General features: G+C 48.6%; 1 protein-coding gene across 1 annotated transcript; it reads left to right on the top strand.

Moving 5' to 3' along the window:
* The first annotated feature begins 6,722 nt into the window (after positions 1-6,722).
* Positions 6,723-11,773, top strand: LOC119956914 (octopamine receptor-like). Its single transcript, XM_038784479.1, has 2 exons — positions 6,723-7,929; positions 11,489-11,773. Exons 1-2 carry the CDS (start codon positions 6,729-6,731, stop codon positions 11,623-11,625), a joined length of 1,338 nt encoding a protein of 445 aa, XP_038640407.1. The 5' UTR covers positions 6,723-6,728; the 3' UTR covers positions 11,626-11,773.
* Positions 11,774-12,089: the final 316 nt, after the last annotated feature.

Genomic DNA, 12,089 nt, shown 5'->3' on the forward strand with positions numbered 1-12,089 from the left:
GTGACTTCTTCACTGAGTTGAAGTGATAGGTGTTGAGAATTTGGAATCTGCCTTTTGTTGGGCTGTGACCTGTTTGGCAGCAAACGTCATCAAAATGTCTAACGGATTTATTCAAAGTAATGTTTAAGGGTCACATTCCCACTTTTTTCAAAGTTCAGATTTGTTTTATACAGTATCACCAGTATGTTGATGTAAAGTGTGGAGGGTAAGGGCAGCACGGTGGCACAGCGGGTTAGCACTGCTGCCCCAAGGCACCGAGGACCCGGTTCGATTCCGGGTCACTGTCTGTGTGGAATTTGCACATTCTCCCCGTGTCTGCGTGGGTTTCACCCCCACAACCCAAAGATGTGCGGGGTAGGTGGATTGGTCAGGCTAAATTGCCCCTTAATTGGAAAAAAACAGATTTGGGTACACTCAATTTATTTTAAAACGTGTCGCGGGTTTGTGGAATAGGATTACATATGAATTAGGAGCAGGGGAGGCCTTTCAGCCCCTCGATTCTGCTCCACCATTCAATACGATCATGGCTAGTCTGACTGTAACCTCAACCCCACATTCCTGCCGACCCCCCGATAACCTTTCACCCCCTTATTAATCAAGAATCTATCCAGCTCGGCCTCAAAAATATTCAAAGATTCTGCTTCCCCGTCTTCTGAGGAAGAGAGTTTCAGAGACTCACCCCCCATCACAGGGAAAAACATCTCTCCTCAATATCTCCGTCTTAACTGGACGACCCCTTATTTTCAAGCTGTGATCTCTAGTTCCTGATTCTCCGACAAGAGAAAACATTGGGCACGATTCTCCGACCCCCACGCCGGGTGGGAGAATCGCGGGAGGGCCGGGCGAATCACGCCACGCCGCCCTGGCACCCCCCCGCGATTCTACCACTCCCCCAAAAATGGCGTGTCGCGTTTTTCGACAGGCCGCTCGGAGAATCGGCGCTCGCCGTTTCTCACTTCCGGGGCCGATTCTCCCCCCCCCCCCGGGCGGGGCTAGGAGTCACGGCGGCACGTCAAGCATCACGCCGGCTGAAGCGGCCGATGATGTAGGCCGCGCATGCGCAGGTTGGACGACGCCAACCCGCGCATGCGCAGTTGGCGTCTTTTCCCTCAGCCGCCCCGCAAGACGTGGTGGCCTGATTTTGCGGGGCGGCGGAGGGAAAAGAGTGCATCCATCACGGACGCACGGCCCCCTTGGCATGGCCGTGGTACTGCTGTGCCAATCGGGCCCCCAGATGCCTCAAATGGGCATCTGGCGCCCGTTTCACGATGGCAGCGAGCAGGTGTGTTTGCTGCCGTGTTGAAACGGGCGTGAAGGCCTGGCCGCTCGGCCCATCGGCTTTGGAGAATCGCCGCTCGCCGTAAAAAACGGCGTGTGGCGATTCGTGGCGTGTGTCGGGCGTGGGGGGGGGGGGGTGGAGAATAGCGGGAGGGCGTGAAAAATGTCGGGAGGCCCTCCCGCTATTCTCCCACCCGGCGTGGGGGGCGGAGAATCGCGCTCTCAGAGTCGCCTCTAAACTCCAGCGGATACAAATCCAACCTCTCGAACCTCTCCTCAGAAGACAACTTGCTCATTCCAAGTATCAGTTTAATAATAAAAGCGGAAAATACTGGATAAACTCAGCAGTCCTTCATCATCGGTGGAGAGAGAAACGGAGTTAACTTTCTGGATCAAAATGATCCTTCCATCTCTCTTTCTCTCTCCACAGACCCTGCCAGACCTGCTGAGTTTATCCAGCATTTCCTGTATTTATTACAGATTTCCAGTGCCTGCAATACTTTGCTTTCATTAACCTATTAAACCTTCATTGAACTGCTTCGCATTTGCTGTAATACCAATATTGTCCACTATACTCCAGTATCGGCCTCACCAGCTCTGTACATCCAAACATAACTACCCTATTTTTGTAATCAAACCCCCCTCACTTAAGGGCTGGTGTAGCTCCGTGGGCTAGACAGCTGGTTTATGATGCAGAACAAGTCCCGCAGCGTGGGTTCAATTCCCGTACCAGCTTACCCAAACAGGTGCCGGAATGTGGCGACTAGGGGCTTTTCACAGTAACTTCATGCTTGTGACAATGAAAGGTTATTATTATAAACAAAACATTCTATTAACTTTCCTCATTACTTGCTCTTTCTGTATGTCAGTCTTTTGTCATTCATGCACTAGGGCGCCCAGATCCCTCTGTATCTCAAAGCCCTGCAATCTCGCACCGTTTACATAATAAACCTTTTTATTCTTCCTGCCAAAATGGACAATTTCACATTTTCCCACATTATACTCCATTTGCCAGAGTTGTGCCCGACTCACTTAACCTACTAATGTCCCTTTGCAGCCTCCTTACGTCGTCTTCGCAACTTACTTTCATTTAAATCACCTCAATCGTCACTAACCCATTAAAACCAGTCGGGGTCTCTGATGGGTTGAACTGATTCCAAGATGACTGGGGTTTGATCTTGCAAGAATGGGACCAAGTTGGCACTTCTATGCCAGGTTCAGACACCTAGCCCCGAAGGGTTGGCAGTGTGTTATGGGCCAGGGTTTAGAAAACTCCAAAATATATTATGGCGTTCAGCTGACCAATAACTGCTTGTTGAATTTGGCTAGGATGGGCAGAATGGCCTGCCTTTCAGGCGTTATTCAAAGGACTTCTTAGGCGCTTTTAATCAAAAAACAAGCTTTATTCTAAGGATTTAGTTAACATTTGTATAAACACACACAGCAAGAACTTTGATCAACTACAAACATAAAGACCCCACACAACTACAGTAATCTATATATAACCCTTAATGAATTCCCCCTTAACTGTTCCAATTCAATAACAAAATCCAAGTAAAACCCTTTTCAAAGGTGTGGCCCAGCACACGCCATTCTCACTGGTATAAGACTTGCTCTTGATACTCTTGTTCCCCTTTTGAAGCAGCCGGTTTGAATTCCTTCCAGAAAGCAATTATCTCTTTAGTTACCAAGTAGTCAGGAGGCAGCTTTTAAAATGAAGATAGAGAAACAACTTTCAACCTGTGCAGTGCAAACCAGTCCAAAGCTCAAAGTAAAACTCCACAGAGCCACAGCCCAGCTCCACCCACACAATGACATCACAGAAGCCATGTGACAAGACAAAAGCCGCTATTAAAGGGACAATCCCACGGCAAGTGCTCCAGGACATTGCTGATTATTGACCAACCTGCCTGGCTCATTATTGGCTCTGGATACCGTTGTTACCCAAAGTCCTAATGGATTACGTCATTCTGCATGGACAGTTGGTGTGACGTTGATCCGCCCGTAAACGACGTCGATTTCACTGGTATCTCTCCAGCTGCACTGCCCGATGCCATCTGTCAGATGATCCAACAGACCAAGGTCCCAACTGAGGGAAGAGCTCTTTCCTTCACATCGGTTAGAATTATAGAATCCCTACAGTACAGAAGGGAGCCTTTCGGCCCATCGAGTCCGCGCCGGCCCTCCGAAAGATCACCCCATTCCCGTAACCCCACCTAACCGTTGGACGGCAATCCATCTAATCTGCACATCTTTGGGAGGAAACGGAGCACCCGGAGGAAACCCACGCAGACACGGGGAGAACGTGCAGACTCCGCACAAAACAGTTACAAGAAACCTCAAGTGAGAGATTTCACTGTAAAATTGATATTGATTTCAATGGTGATTTCTACGTTTGGAGGGTATTCAACATGCCAATTAACTCATTCAGATACTTTATTCATCCCTGCTGCAGAGTCTCAGGGTGGGCTGGGGACTCAAGTGATGAATTGCGGAATTCTGAGCAGTAAACGTCAAGGTGGGGAGGGTGGGGGTGGGTGCTGTAAATATTCTTATATTCCGGGTTTCGCTGTAACTTCGCTCATTAACTTTGTTGCAGTCGACACCCGGGCAAAGTGGGTTCAGACGACCGATTTACTGAGCGATGTGGTGTTGACAGTGCCTCGTGAATGATGCATGTCTGACTGAGCCTTCGACAGCTTGGATAGTTCCTTGTCGAATACTGGGACGTTCAGTAAAGGTGAAGCTCACGGCTCTAGAATTCTCGGCCCAAACAGCAATTGTCCCTTTGAGGAGCTTGGGTGAAGGGTCAGAGTTCACAATGGCGGACACACACCAGCGCGAAGAGAAGACCCTAACCCTAACCCTAACCCAAATCCAGCATTTTGGCAACACTACGTTTTTCTCAAAAGACTCGAGATCTCGGAGTTAAAGGGAAGGCCGGGGGAAGTAAAGGCTTTCAAAGCATTAACTTCCTGGAAACAATGAGTCACAGTAAAGGGATTGGGATGAGGCATAAAATACAAAGTGTGGAGTGAGGACAGAAGAGCAACATCCAGGGTAGCAAAAGAATATAGAGAAATAAAGATTGTGTGATAGAGATTGGGGGGGTGGGGTAATGTTGCGATTGAAAGCCTAAAAGTAGGAGTAATATAAAGGGTTAACAGGTGGGCTGTGCTGACGTACAAGGTGGATGATGGTGCACCATTAGTTAGTCACGTGTTAGACTGTCAAGAGAGAGAAGTTGGAGTCCATGCCTAAGAGCTACATGTCTACTCTGTAACCTGTTTTGATGTAATAATAAGTGTTAAGCAGATACCAGAATCTGTCTAAGAATCAAGTCCCATGGGCCCAAGAGAGAAGAACCTAACTGCAGGGCAGCAGAGGAAGATCACAACATTGATGATTAATTTAGATTGTTCTCTCTCACAGGGAGAACGGTTTCCTACCCTGGGTTATAAAGGTTTGTAGACAGTGTAACAGGCAATGGGTAACACTGGACTTTCCCATGAGTATCCCAGGACCATTGCTCCCAGTTACCTCTGAAAATGAAAATCGCTTATTGTCACAAGTAGGCTTCAATGAAGTTACTGTGAAAAGCCCCTAGTCGCCACATTCCGGCGCCTGTCCGGGGAGGCTGATACGGGAATTGAACCGTGCTGTGTTGCTTTTAGGGGTTTGACCATTCAGCACTGCCACATCTAAACCTGGCTTCACCCAAACTGGGGCTGAGAGACTTACAGTAAGCAGCAGAAACCCAGTCTGGGTCTCTCTTCCCCCCCCCCCCCCCCCAATCTCTCCCCAGCTCAAGCTACACCACACCTGACTGTTGACAGGCTACTGACCACCCAGCATAAACCTGGGGGGGTGGGTGATTAGCACAGTATCTGCAACGGGGAAATCTGTCCTCACGGCAGACATCAGTTGATGAAATGTCCAAACTAGGTTCTAATTGCCTGGAGCTAAAGGGGAGGAATTTTGCAGAGCGTTTTTCTTTCCTTATTGACTCTGGGTCATTTCTGGGTTTTTTGCCTCTTCCGATGAATCACGTGACTGATGACAGGCTGGGGGAAGGGAAGGGGGTGGGGGGTGAGATTAGTGACAGGAGGTGGGAAGGGGATTGGGCAACGGCATTGACATAGCAGCAGCCGTCATGGTGTTATGGGTCAGGCTTGATGGAATATTCACCATCCATCATTTTGAAATGTTTCTATTACCACAAATATATGTTCACAAAATTGAATTCAAGGCCCTTATTAGACACTTAACCTAACTTTCTGTAATTGGTAATGAGATAAAAATATTTTAGCTTTCGTTGTTTTGAACAGAAGGATAAAGAAGCTGTGATATTAAACGGCAGAGACTCCCTGGTGCCAATGCATCAGCAATTGCATGCTTTGGAAATCACATTGTTAAACAATTGCATTGTTAAAGACAGGTCACGATCATTGGCTCGACCTCCTAAATAGTGGGCACAGTTAGGGGGAAACCATAAGGATTTTTTGTAAATTTGCTGAGCCGTATGAAGAATAAACTTGCTGAAGGTAAAACACAAGCTGCTGTATTATTCCCCCACCATATTCTATTATTGATCTTAACAACCCATGTTATTTCTGTATCTTTTCAGGCTGATCAGAGCCAACTGGTCGTCTGCCTGATCCAGCCACCAACTGTTTCTACAAGTGAAGATAAGGCAGGGTATTCATGGGGCAACCTCCTGAGATCAAGAACCGGTGGACTGGCCTGGGTGGTGGTGCCAGGGTGTGACTGCCGGCTCCAGGGTCACAGAGCACCAAAGACCAACTCATTCACTGGGCGAAGTTTTGATAAACAAAAGAAAATTGTTTTGATATCGCATTTTTTTCACGACTGTTGGACATCTCAAAATGCGTCACAGCCATAGAAGTAATTTTTGAAGTGTGGTCGCTGCTGTCATGCAGGAAACGCGGCAGCCATTTTACGCACAGCAAGATTCCACAAACAGCAATGAGATAATGACCAGATAATCTGCTTCTTTTCCCGATGTTGATTGAGGGATAAATATTGGCCCCAGGACACCAGGAGCCAACACCCTTCCAGCGCCAATGGGATCTTTTGCATCCCCCCCAGTGGGCAGATAGGGCCTCAGTTTGACGTTTCATCCGAAGGACAAAGGCTCCAACAATGCAGCACTCGCTCCGTACTGCACTGGAGTGTCAGTTTAGCATTTTGTGCTTGAGCTCTGGAGTGGCTGTTGAACCCAAAACCTTGGAATTCAGAGGCGTGATTGTGGCAGTCATCTTTTTTTCTGTGCTAAACAATAAGTTATTTCTGTTTTCCAAGGGATTACTATTGACCAACCAGCCACGCTGACTTACTGAGCATTAATATCCCAGCAAATCAAACTGATGATAAGGCTTGTCTTCGCAGAGTCGCAGGTCACCACCGAGTTGAGTGAAGTTACATCAACGATGAGCAATCTTCAGAGCTTGACCTCAGAAACGTTGGGATCCAATAGCAGTGGACAACCACCACAATTTCTGGCAGCCACAGCTACCCAGGCAATCCTATATCTGCTCATCTTAATCATTGCTCTTCCATTGAACATCCTGGTCCTCGTGTTGGTCTATAAATGTCGACCTTTGAGAAGTATCCCCAATATGTTTGTGGTATCCCTGGCCCTGGCGGATTTGCTCGTTGCTCTTTTAGGCCTGCCGGTCATCATCATAGCAACCAGCGCCCAGAGTTGGCCATTTGGTGGGACCTTGTGCCAAACCTCGGGCTTCCTAACCTTCTCGCTGAGGAACGTCTCCATCTTGTCGGTGGCCGGCATTGCGGTTGACAGGTATTATGTCATCGCAAGGCCGTTTATACTCACCATAACAAGGGTCAACGCGAGGAAGATGATCGGGTTCTTGTGGTGGAGCGGCCTGCTCTGTGGAGTCCCACCACTTTTCGGTCTCGGCCTCTACAAGTTCTCCCCTGCAAGGTGTTTGTGTGACTACAGCTGGTCTGACGGAGGGTCTAGTCTGGCTTATGGGATCTACCTTTTCATTTGGATCTATTTGATGTCTTTGCTAGTGGTCGCCATCTCCTATTATCTCATATACCAAGTTACCCGTGACCATGTGAAGCACAAAACCCAGCGTTTCACCAGTAACCTGTCTCCTGAGCAGGAAGGTAGTCCCACCCTGATGGAACTGAGGTCCTTCAGACTATTGCAGTCAAGCCTTTCGCGAAAGTGGGCCAGCTTTATATCTTCCAACTCGACCTTTAACTTCAACGCAAGTAGCACTTCTGACATAGCAATGGAGTCAAAAACAACCAAAACCATCGCCGCTGTGTTAACCGCCCATGTTGTGACCTGGATGCCCTACTTCATTTTGAACTTTCACCCTGGCTCTATGTCCGGTAGAAAGGTTCCCAGGATGTTGGATTTCCTGGCAACTTGGCTGACCTTTGTGAACTGTGCTCTGAACCCGGTAGTCTACGCTCTCCTGAACCGTCAGTTCAGACGTTGCCTGAAGGAGAACATTCGCCTGTGGTTCGGGGTCTCCGTGCTACAGGCTTCAGAAGGGGTCCCAGGACCAGCTATCGTTGCCCAGAACGGGGGCATCAGCAAGAAGCAAACAGACAATGGAAATGGCCCGGCTCCTCTCTCTCTCACTCGAGGTAATGCCACCTTCTCCTTTCTTTCATCCTGAGCTTGGGGCCTGGAGGGGAAATTAACCTTTAGTCCGTTAAAATTTCTAGCACCTGTCGGAAAGTAGGAGCATTTGATAAAGGACCACATAACTACTTTGTCTCCAGAATAGAAGCGGAATTAAAGGGACGGTGATAACTTGGGTGAGACAATAAGTGAGCCTTTGACTCCTTAGGAAGCCAAAGGGAATTTTGCTTATTGCAAGATGATGGAACAAACAGTAGACGTGTTTTGCAACCGTTGTACAGAGTGATGGTGTGACAACATCTGGAGTCCTGTGTATACTTTTGGTCCCCTGATTTAAGAAATTATATAAATGCATTAGAAGCAGTTCAGGGAAGGTTCAGGACTGATATCTGGGATGGGGGTTTGTGGTGGGTGGGGAAAGGTCAAATGGGCATGTGTCCATTGGAGTTTAGGAGATTGAGATGTGAACTTTTATTAAATTAATTTACGGGATGTGGGAGTCGCTGGTTAGACCAGCATTTATTGCCCATCCCTTGTTGCCCTTCAGAAGGAGGTGGTGAGCTGCCATTTTGAACCACTGCAGTCCCTGGGGTGTAGGTACACCCACTGTGCTGTTAGGAAGGGAGTTCCAGGATTTTGCCCCAGCAACATTGAAGGAACGGCGATATATTTCCAAGTCAGGGTGGTGAGTGACTTGGAGGGGAGCCTCCAGGTGGTGGGGTTCCCAGGTATCTGCTACCCTTGTCCTTCTAGATGGTAGTGGTCATGGGTTTGGAAGGTGCTGTCTAAGGAACCTTGGTGAGTGAATCTTGTAGATGGTACACACGGCTGCCACCGTTTGTCGATGGTGGGGGGTTTGAATGTTTGTGGAAAGAGGAGCAATCAAGCTGCTTTGTCCTGGATGGTGACGAGCTTCTTGAGTGATGCTGGAGATGCACTCATCCAGGCAAGTGGAGAGTATTCCATTACACTCCTGACCTGTGCCCTGTAGATGGTGGACAGGCTTTGGGGGGGGGGGGGGTCGTCAGGAGGTGAGTTACTCGCTGTAGGATGCCTTGCCTCTGACCTTTCTGGTTTCCACAGTATTAATGTGGCTGGGTCCAGTTCAGTTTCTGATCAATGATAACTTTCCGGTTGTTGATTGTGGGGAATTCAGCGACAGTAATGTCATTGAATGTCAAGGGGCGATGGTTAGATCCTCTCATGTAGGAGATGGTCATTGCCTAGCACTTGTCAGCCCCAAGCCTGGATATTGTCCAGGTCTTGCTGCATTTGGACGTGGACTGCTTCATTATCTGAGGAGTCACAAATGGTGCTGAACATTGTGCAGACATCTGAAAACATCCCCACTTCTGACCTTATGATGGAGGGAGATCATTGATGAAGCAGCTGAAGATGGTTGGGGCCGAGGACACGACCCTGAGGAACTCCTGCAGTGATGTCCCGGAGTTGAGATGATTGACCTCCATCACCACAACCATCTTCCTTTGTGTCAGTGGCGAGCTCTCCCGGGATTCCCGTTGACTCCAATTTAGCTCGGGCTCCTTGATGTCATACTCGGTCAAATGCTGCCTTGATGTCAAGGGCAGTCACTCTCACCTCACCTCTGATGAACTTAGTGAAACATATAAGATCCTGTGGGTCCTTGACAGGGTGGATGCTGATTGAATGTCCCCCCAGTTTGGGAGACACTAGAACACAATTTAAAAATAAGGATCTCCCATTTAAGACTAAGTTGTTTCTCTCAGAAGGTTGGGAATCTTTGGAACTCTATTCACCAGAGAGTGTTGTGGGCAGAGGCGTTGTATATTTTTAAGGCAGAGGTTCAGAGATTCTTCACTAACAAGGGAGTCAAAGGTTATCGGGGGGTGGGGGGGGGGGGGTGGAGGAACGTGGAGTTGAGGTCACACTCAGTTCATCTGTGATCTTATTGAATGGCGGAGCAGGCTCGAGGGGCTGAATGCTCTACTCCGCTCCTAATTCACATGTTCCTACTTATTGAGTGGGAGGGTGCAGGGTTCAAGCCCCCATCTAGACATTTCCGACAAGTGGAGACTTGAACTTTGGTTCAGAATTAAGAATTGAAATCCTGCGGGTTGATTTTGCTCATTGGCTGGATTGGATTGGATTGGATGTGGATGCCTTCTCCATTAATGTCTAACCAACCCCTGCCCAGCATCAGATGGTAGAATGATAGTCCCAGTCATGGGAAAAGGCAGACAATTAATCCTTCCAATGGGCTTCAAGGGGAAGAATGAGAAGATGCAAGGACCACCTCTTTGTTTGAAATGTGGGACATTGGATATGGATAGGGTCACCTACATGTGTGATCTTCCCTCCGCACAACCCATGGTCACGATCTGGGAATGTTGAATGGGGTGAGATATCACAGAGTGGCCAGTAAAAGTGAAATCTGGACCTGAGCAGGGAGGCAACATCTTCAGGAGCGGACAGGACTATTATTGACTGCTCAGCCTTCTCTCTCTCTCTCCATCTCCCCAAACCAAGGCCATTGTGCCTATCAGCTTGCTGTTTCCAATGGCCCTTTCAAGATGGTAAATCTGGACAGGGACACGTGCCAATTAATCATAGCTTCAATCATATGAAATTGAAGACAGGGATCTCAATTTCAGGGTCCCTGGAAACTACAATGTTGTCTCTTCAGGTCATCAGGTCCCCCTTTGATTTTCCTAAGGCACCATTTGGTTATCATAGCCAACTGGTCCCAGCAAGACAGTTACTGTCACTGCACGATATAGAACACTGAGAGGAGGAAGGAGAAAGAGCAAGTAACAAAAAGAGACAAACCTCATTTACAGGTAGCACAGTGATTAGCACTGTTGCTTCACAGCGCCAGGGTCCCAGGTTCGATTCGTGGCTTCGATCACTGTCTGTGCGGAGTCTGCACATTCTCCCCGTGTCTGCGTGGGTTTCCTCCGGGTGCTCCGGTTTCCTCCCACAAGTCCCGAAAGACGTGCGGTTGGGTGAATTGGGCATTCTGAATCCTCCCTCTGTGTACCTGAACAGGCGACTAGGGGCTTTTCACAGTAACTTCATTGCAGTGTTAATGTAAGCCTACTTGTGACAATAAAGAAGATTCTTATTATTGAAAAAGAGTGAGTGTGAGAGGCTCTAAGGAAGAGAAAGATGCAACAGTGAGAGAGAGGGAACGAGAGCGGGGACAATGAGAGAAATGAAAATGAATATCGCTTATTGTCACGAGTAGGCTTCAATGAAGTTACTGTGAAAAGCCCCTAGTCGCCACATTCCGGCACCTGTTCGGGGAGGCTGGTACGGGAATTGAACCGTGATGCTGGCCTGCCTTGGTCTGCTTTCAAAGCCAGCGATGTAGCCCAGTGTGCTAAACCAAGAGAGGCCAAGTTTTCATTTTCTCTGTGAACTGTGACACAGGGTGATTGACCAACTGGTTACAATATAAATCTGACTGGAATCGCGCTTGTGCATTGGCATTGGCAGTGTTCCCTCACTCCTCGCACAAGCTGGTATAGCTATCAGAGGGTGGAAGCTAATTGAAATTTCTTTATTGTCTCCTGATTGTAGAGCTGCAGAGATCAGTGTCACCGGCATTCCTCGGGGATTCCTCCCTCTACAGAAACTCCCTGGTGAGACCACATTCGGCATCCTTCCAGCGGAGAGCTAGTCCTGCTCAGAGACATCCCAGCCACGTTGCCATGTGAAATTGAGACCAGCAACAAACCTACTCTGCAAGTGGTCAATGGACATCCAGAAAGAAGCAGGGGTCCCCAGCAACGTCAGTGACCTCCTGGAATGGTCAGTGACCCCTGGCAATCATCAGCGACCCCTGGCAATCATCAGTGACCCCTGGTAATGATCTGTGACCCTAGGCAATGATCAGTGACCCCTGGCAATGGACAGTGACCCCTGGAAATGGACAGTGACCCCTGGCAATGGACAGTGACTCCTGGCAATAGACAGTGACCCCTGGAAATGGACAGTGACCCCTGGCAATAGACAGTGACCCCTGGCAATGGGCAGTGACCCCTGGAAATGGACAGTGACCCCTGGCAATGGACAGTGACCCCTGGCAATGGACAGTGACCCCTGGCAATGGACAGTGACCCCTGGCAATGGGCAGTGACCCCTGGCAATGGACAGTGACCCCTGGCAATGGACAGTGACC

Source organism: Scyliorhinus canicula, chromosome 24 (assembly GCF_902713615.1).
Source record: "Scyliorhinus canicula chromosome 24, sScyCan1.1, whole genome shotgun sequence".
Taxonomy (NCBI): domain Eukaryota; kingdom Metazoa; phylum Chordata; class Chondrichthyes; order Carcharhiniformes; family Scyliorhinidae; genus Scyliorhinus; species Scyliorhinus canicula.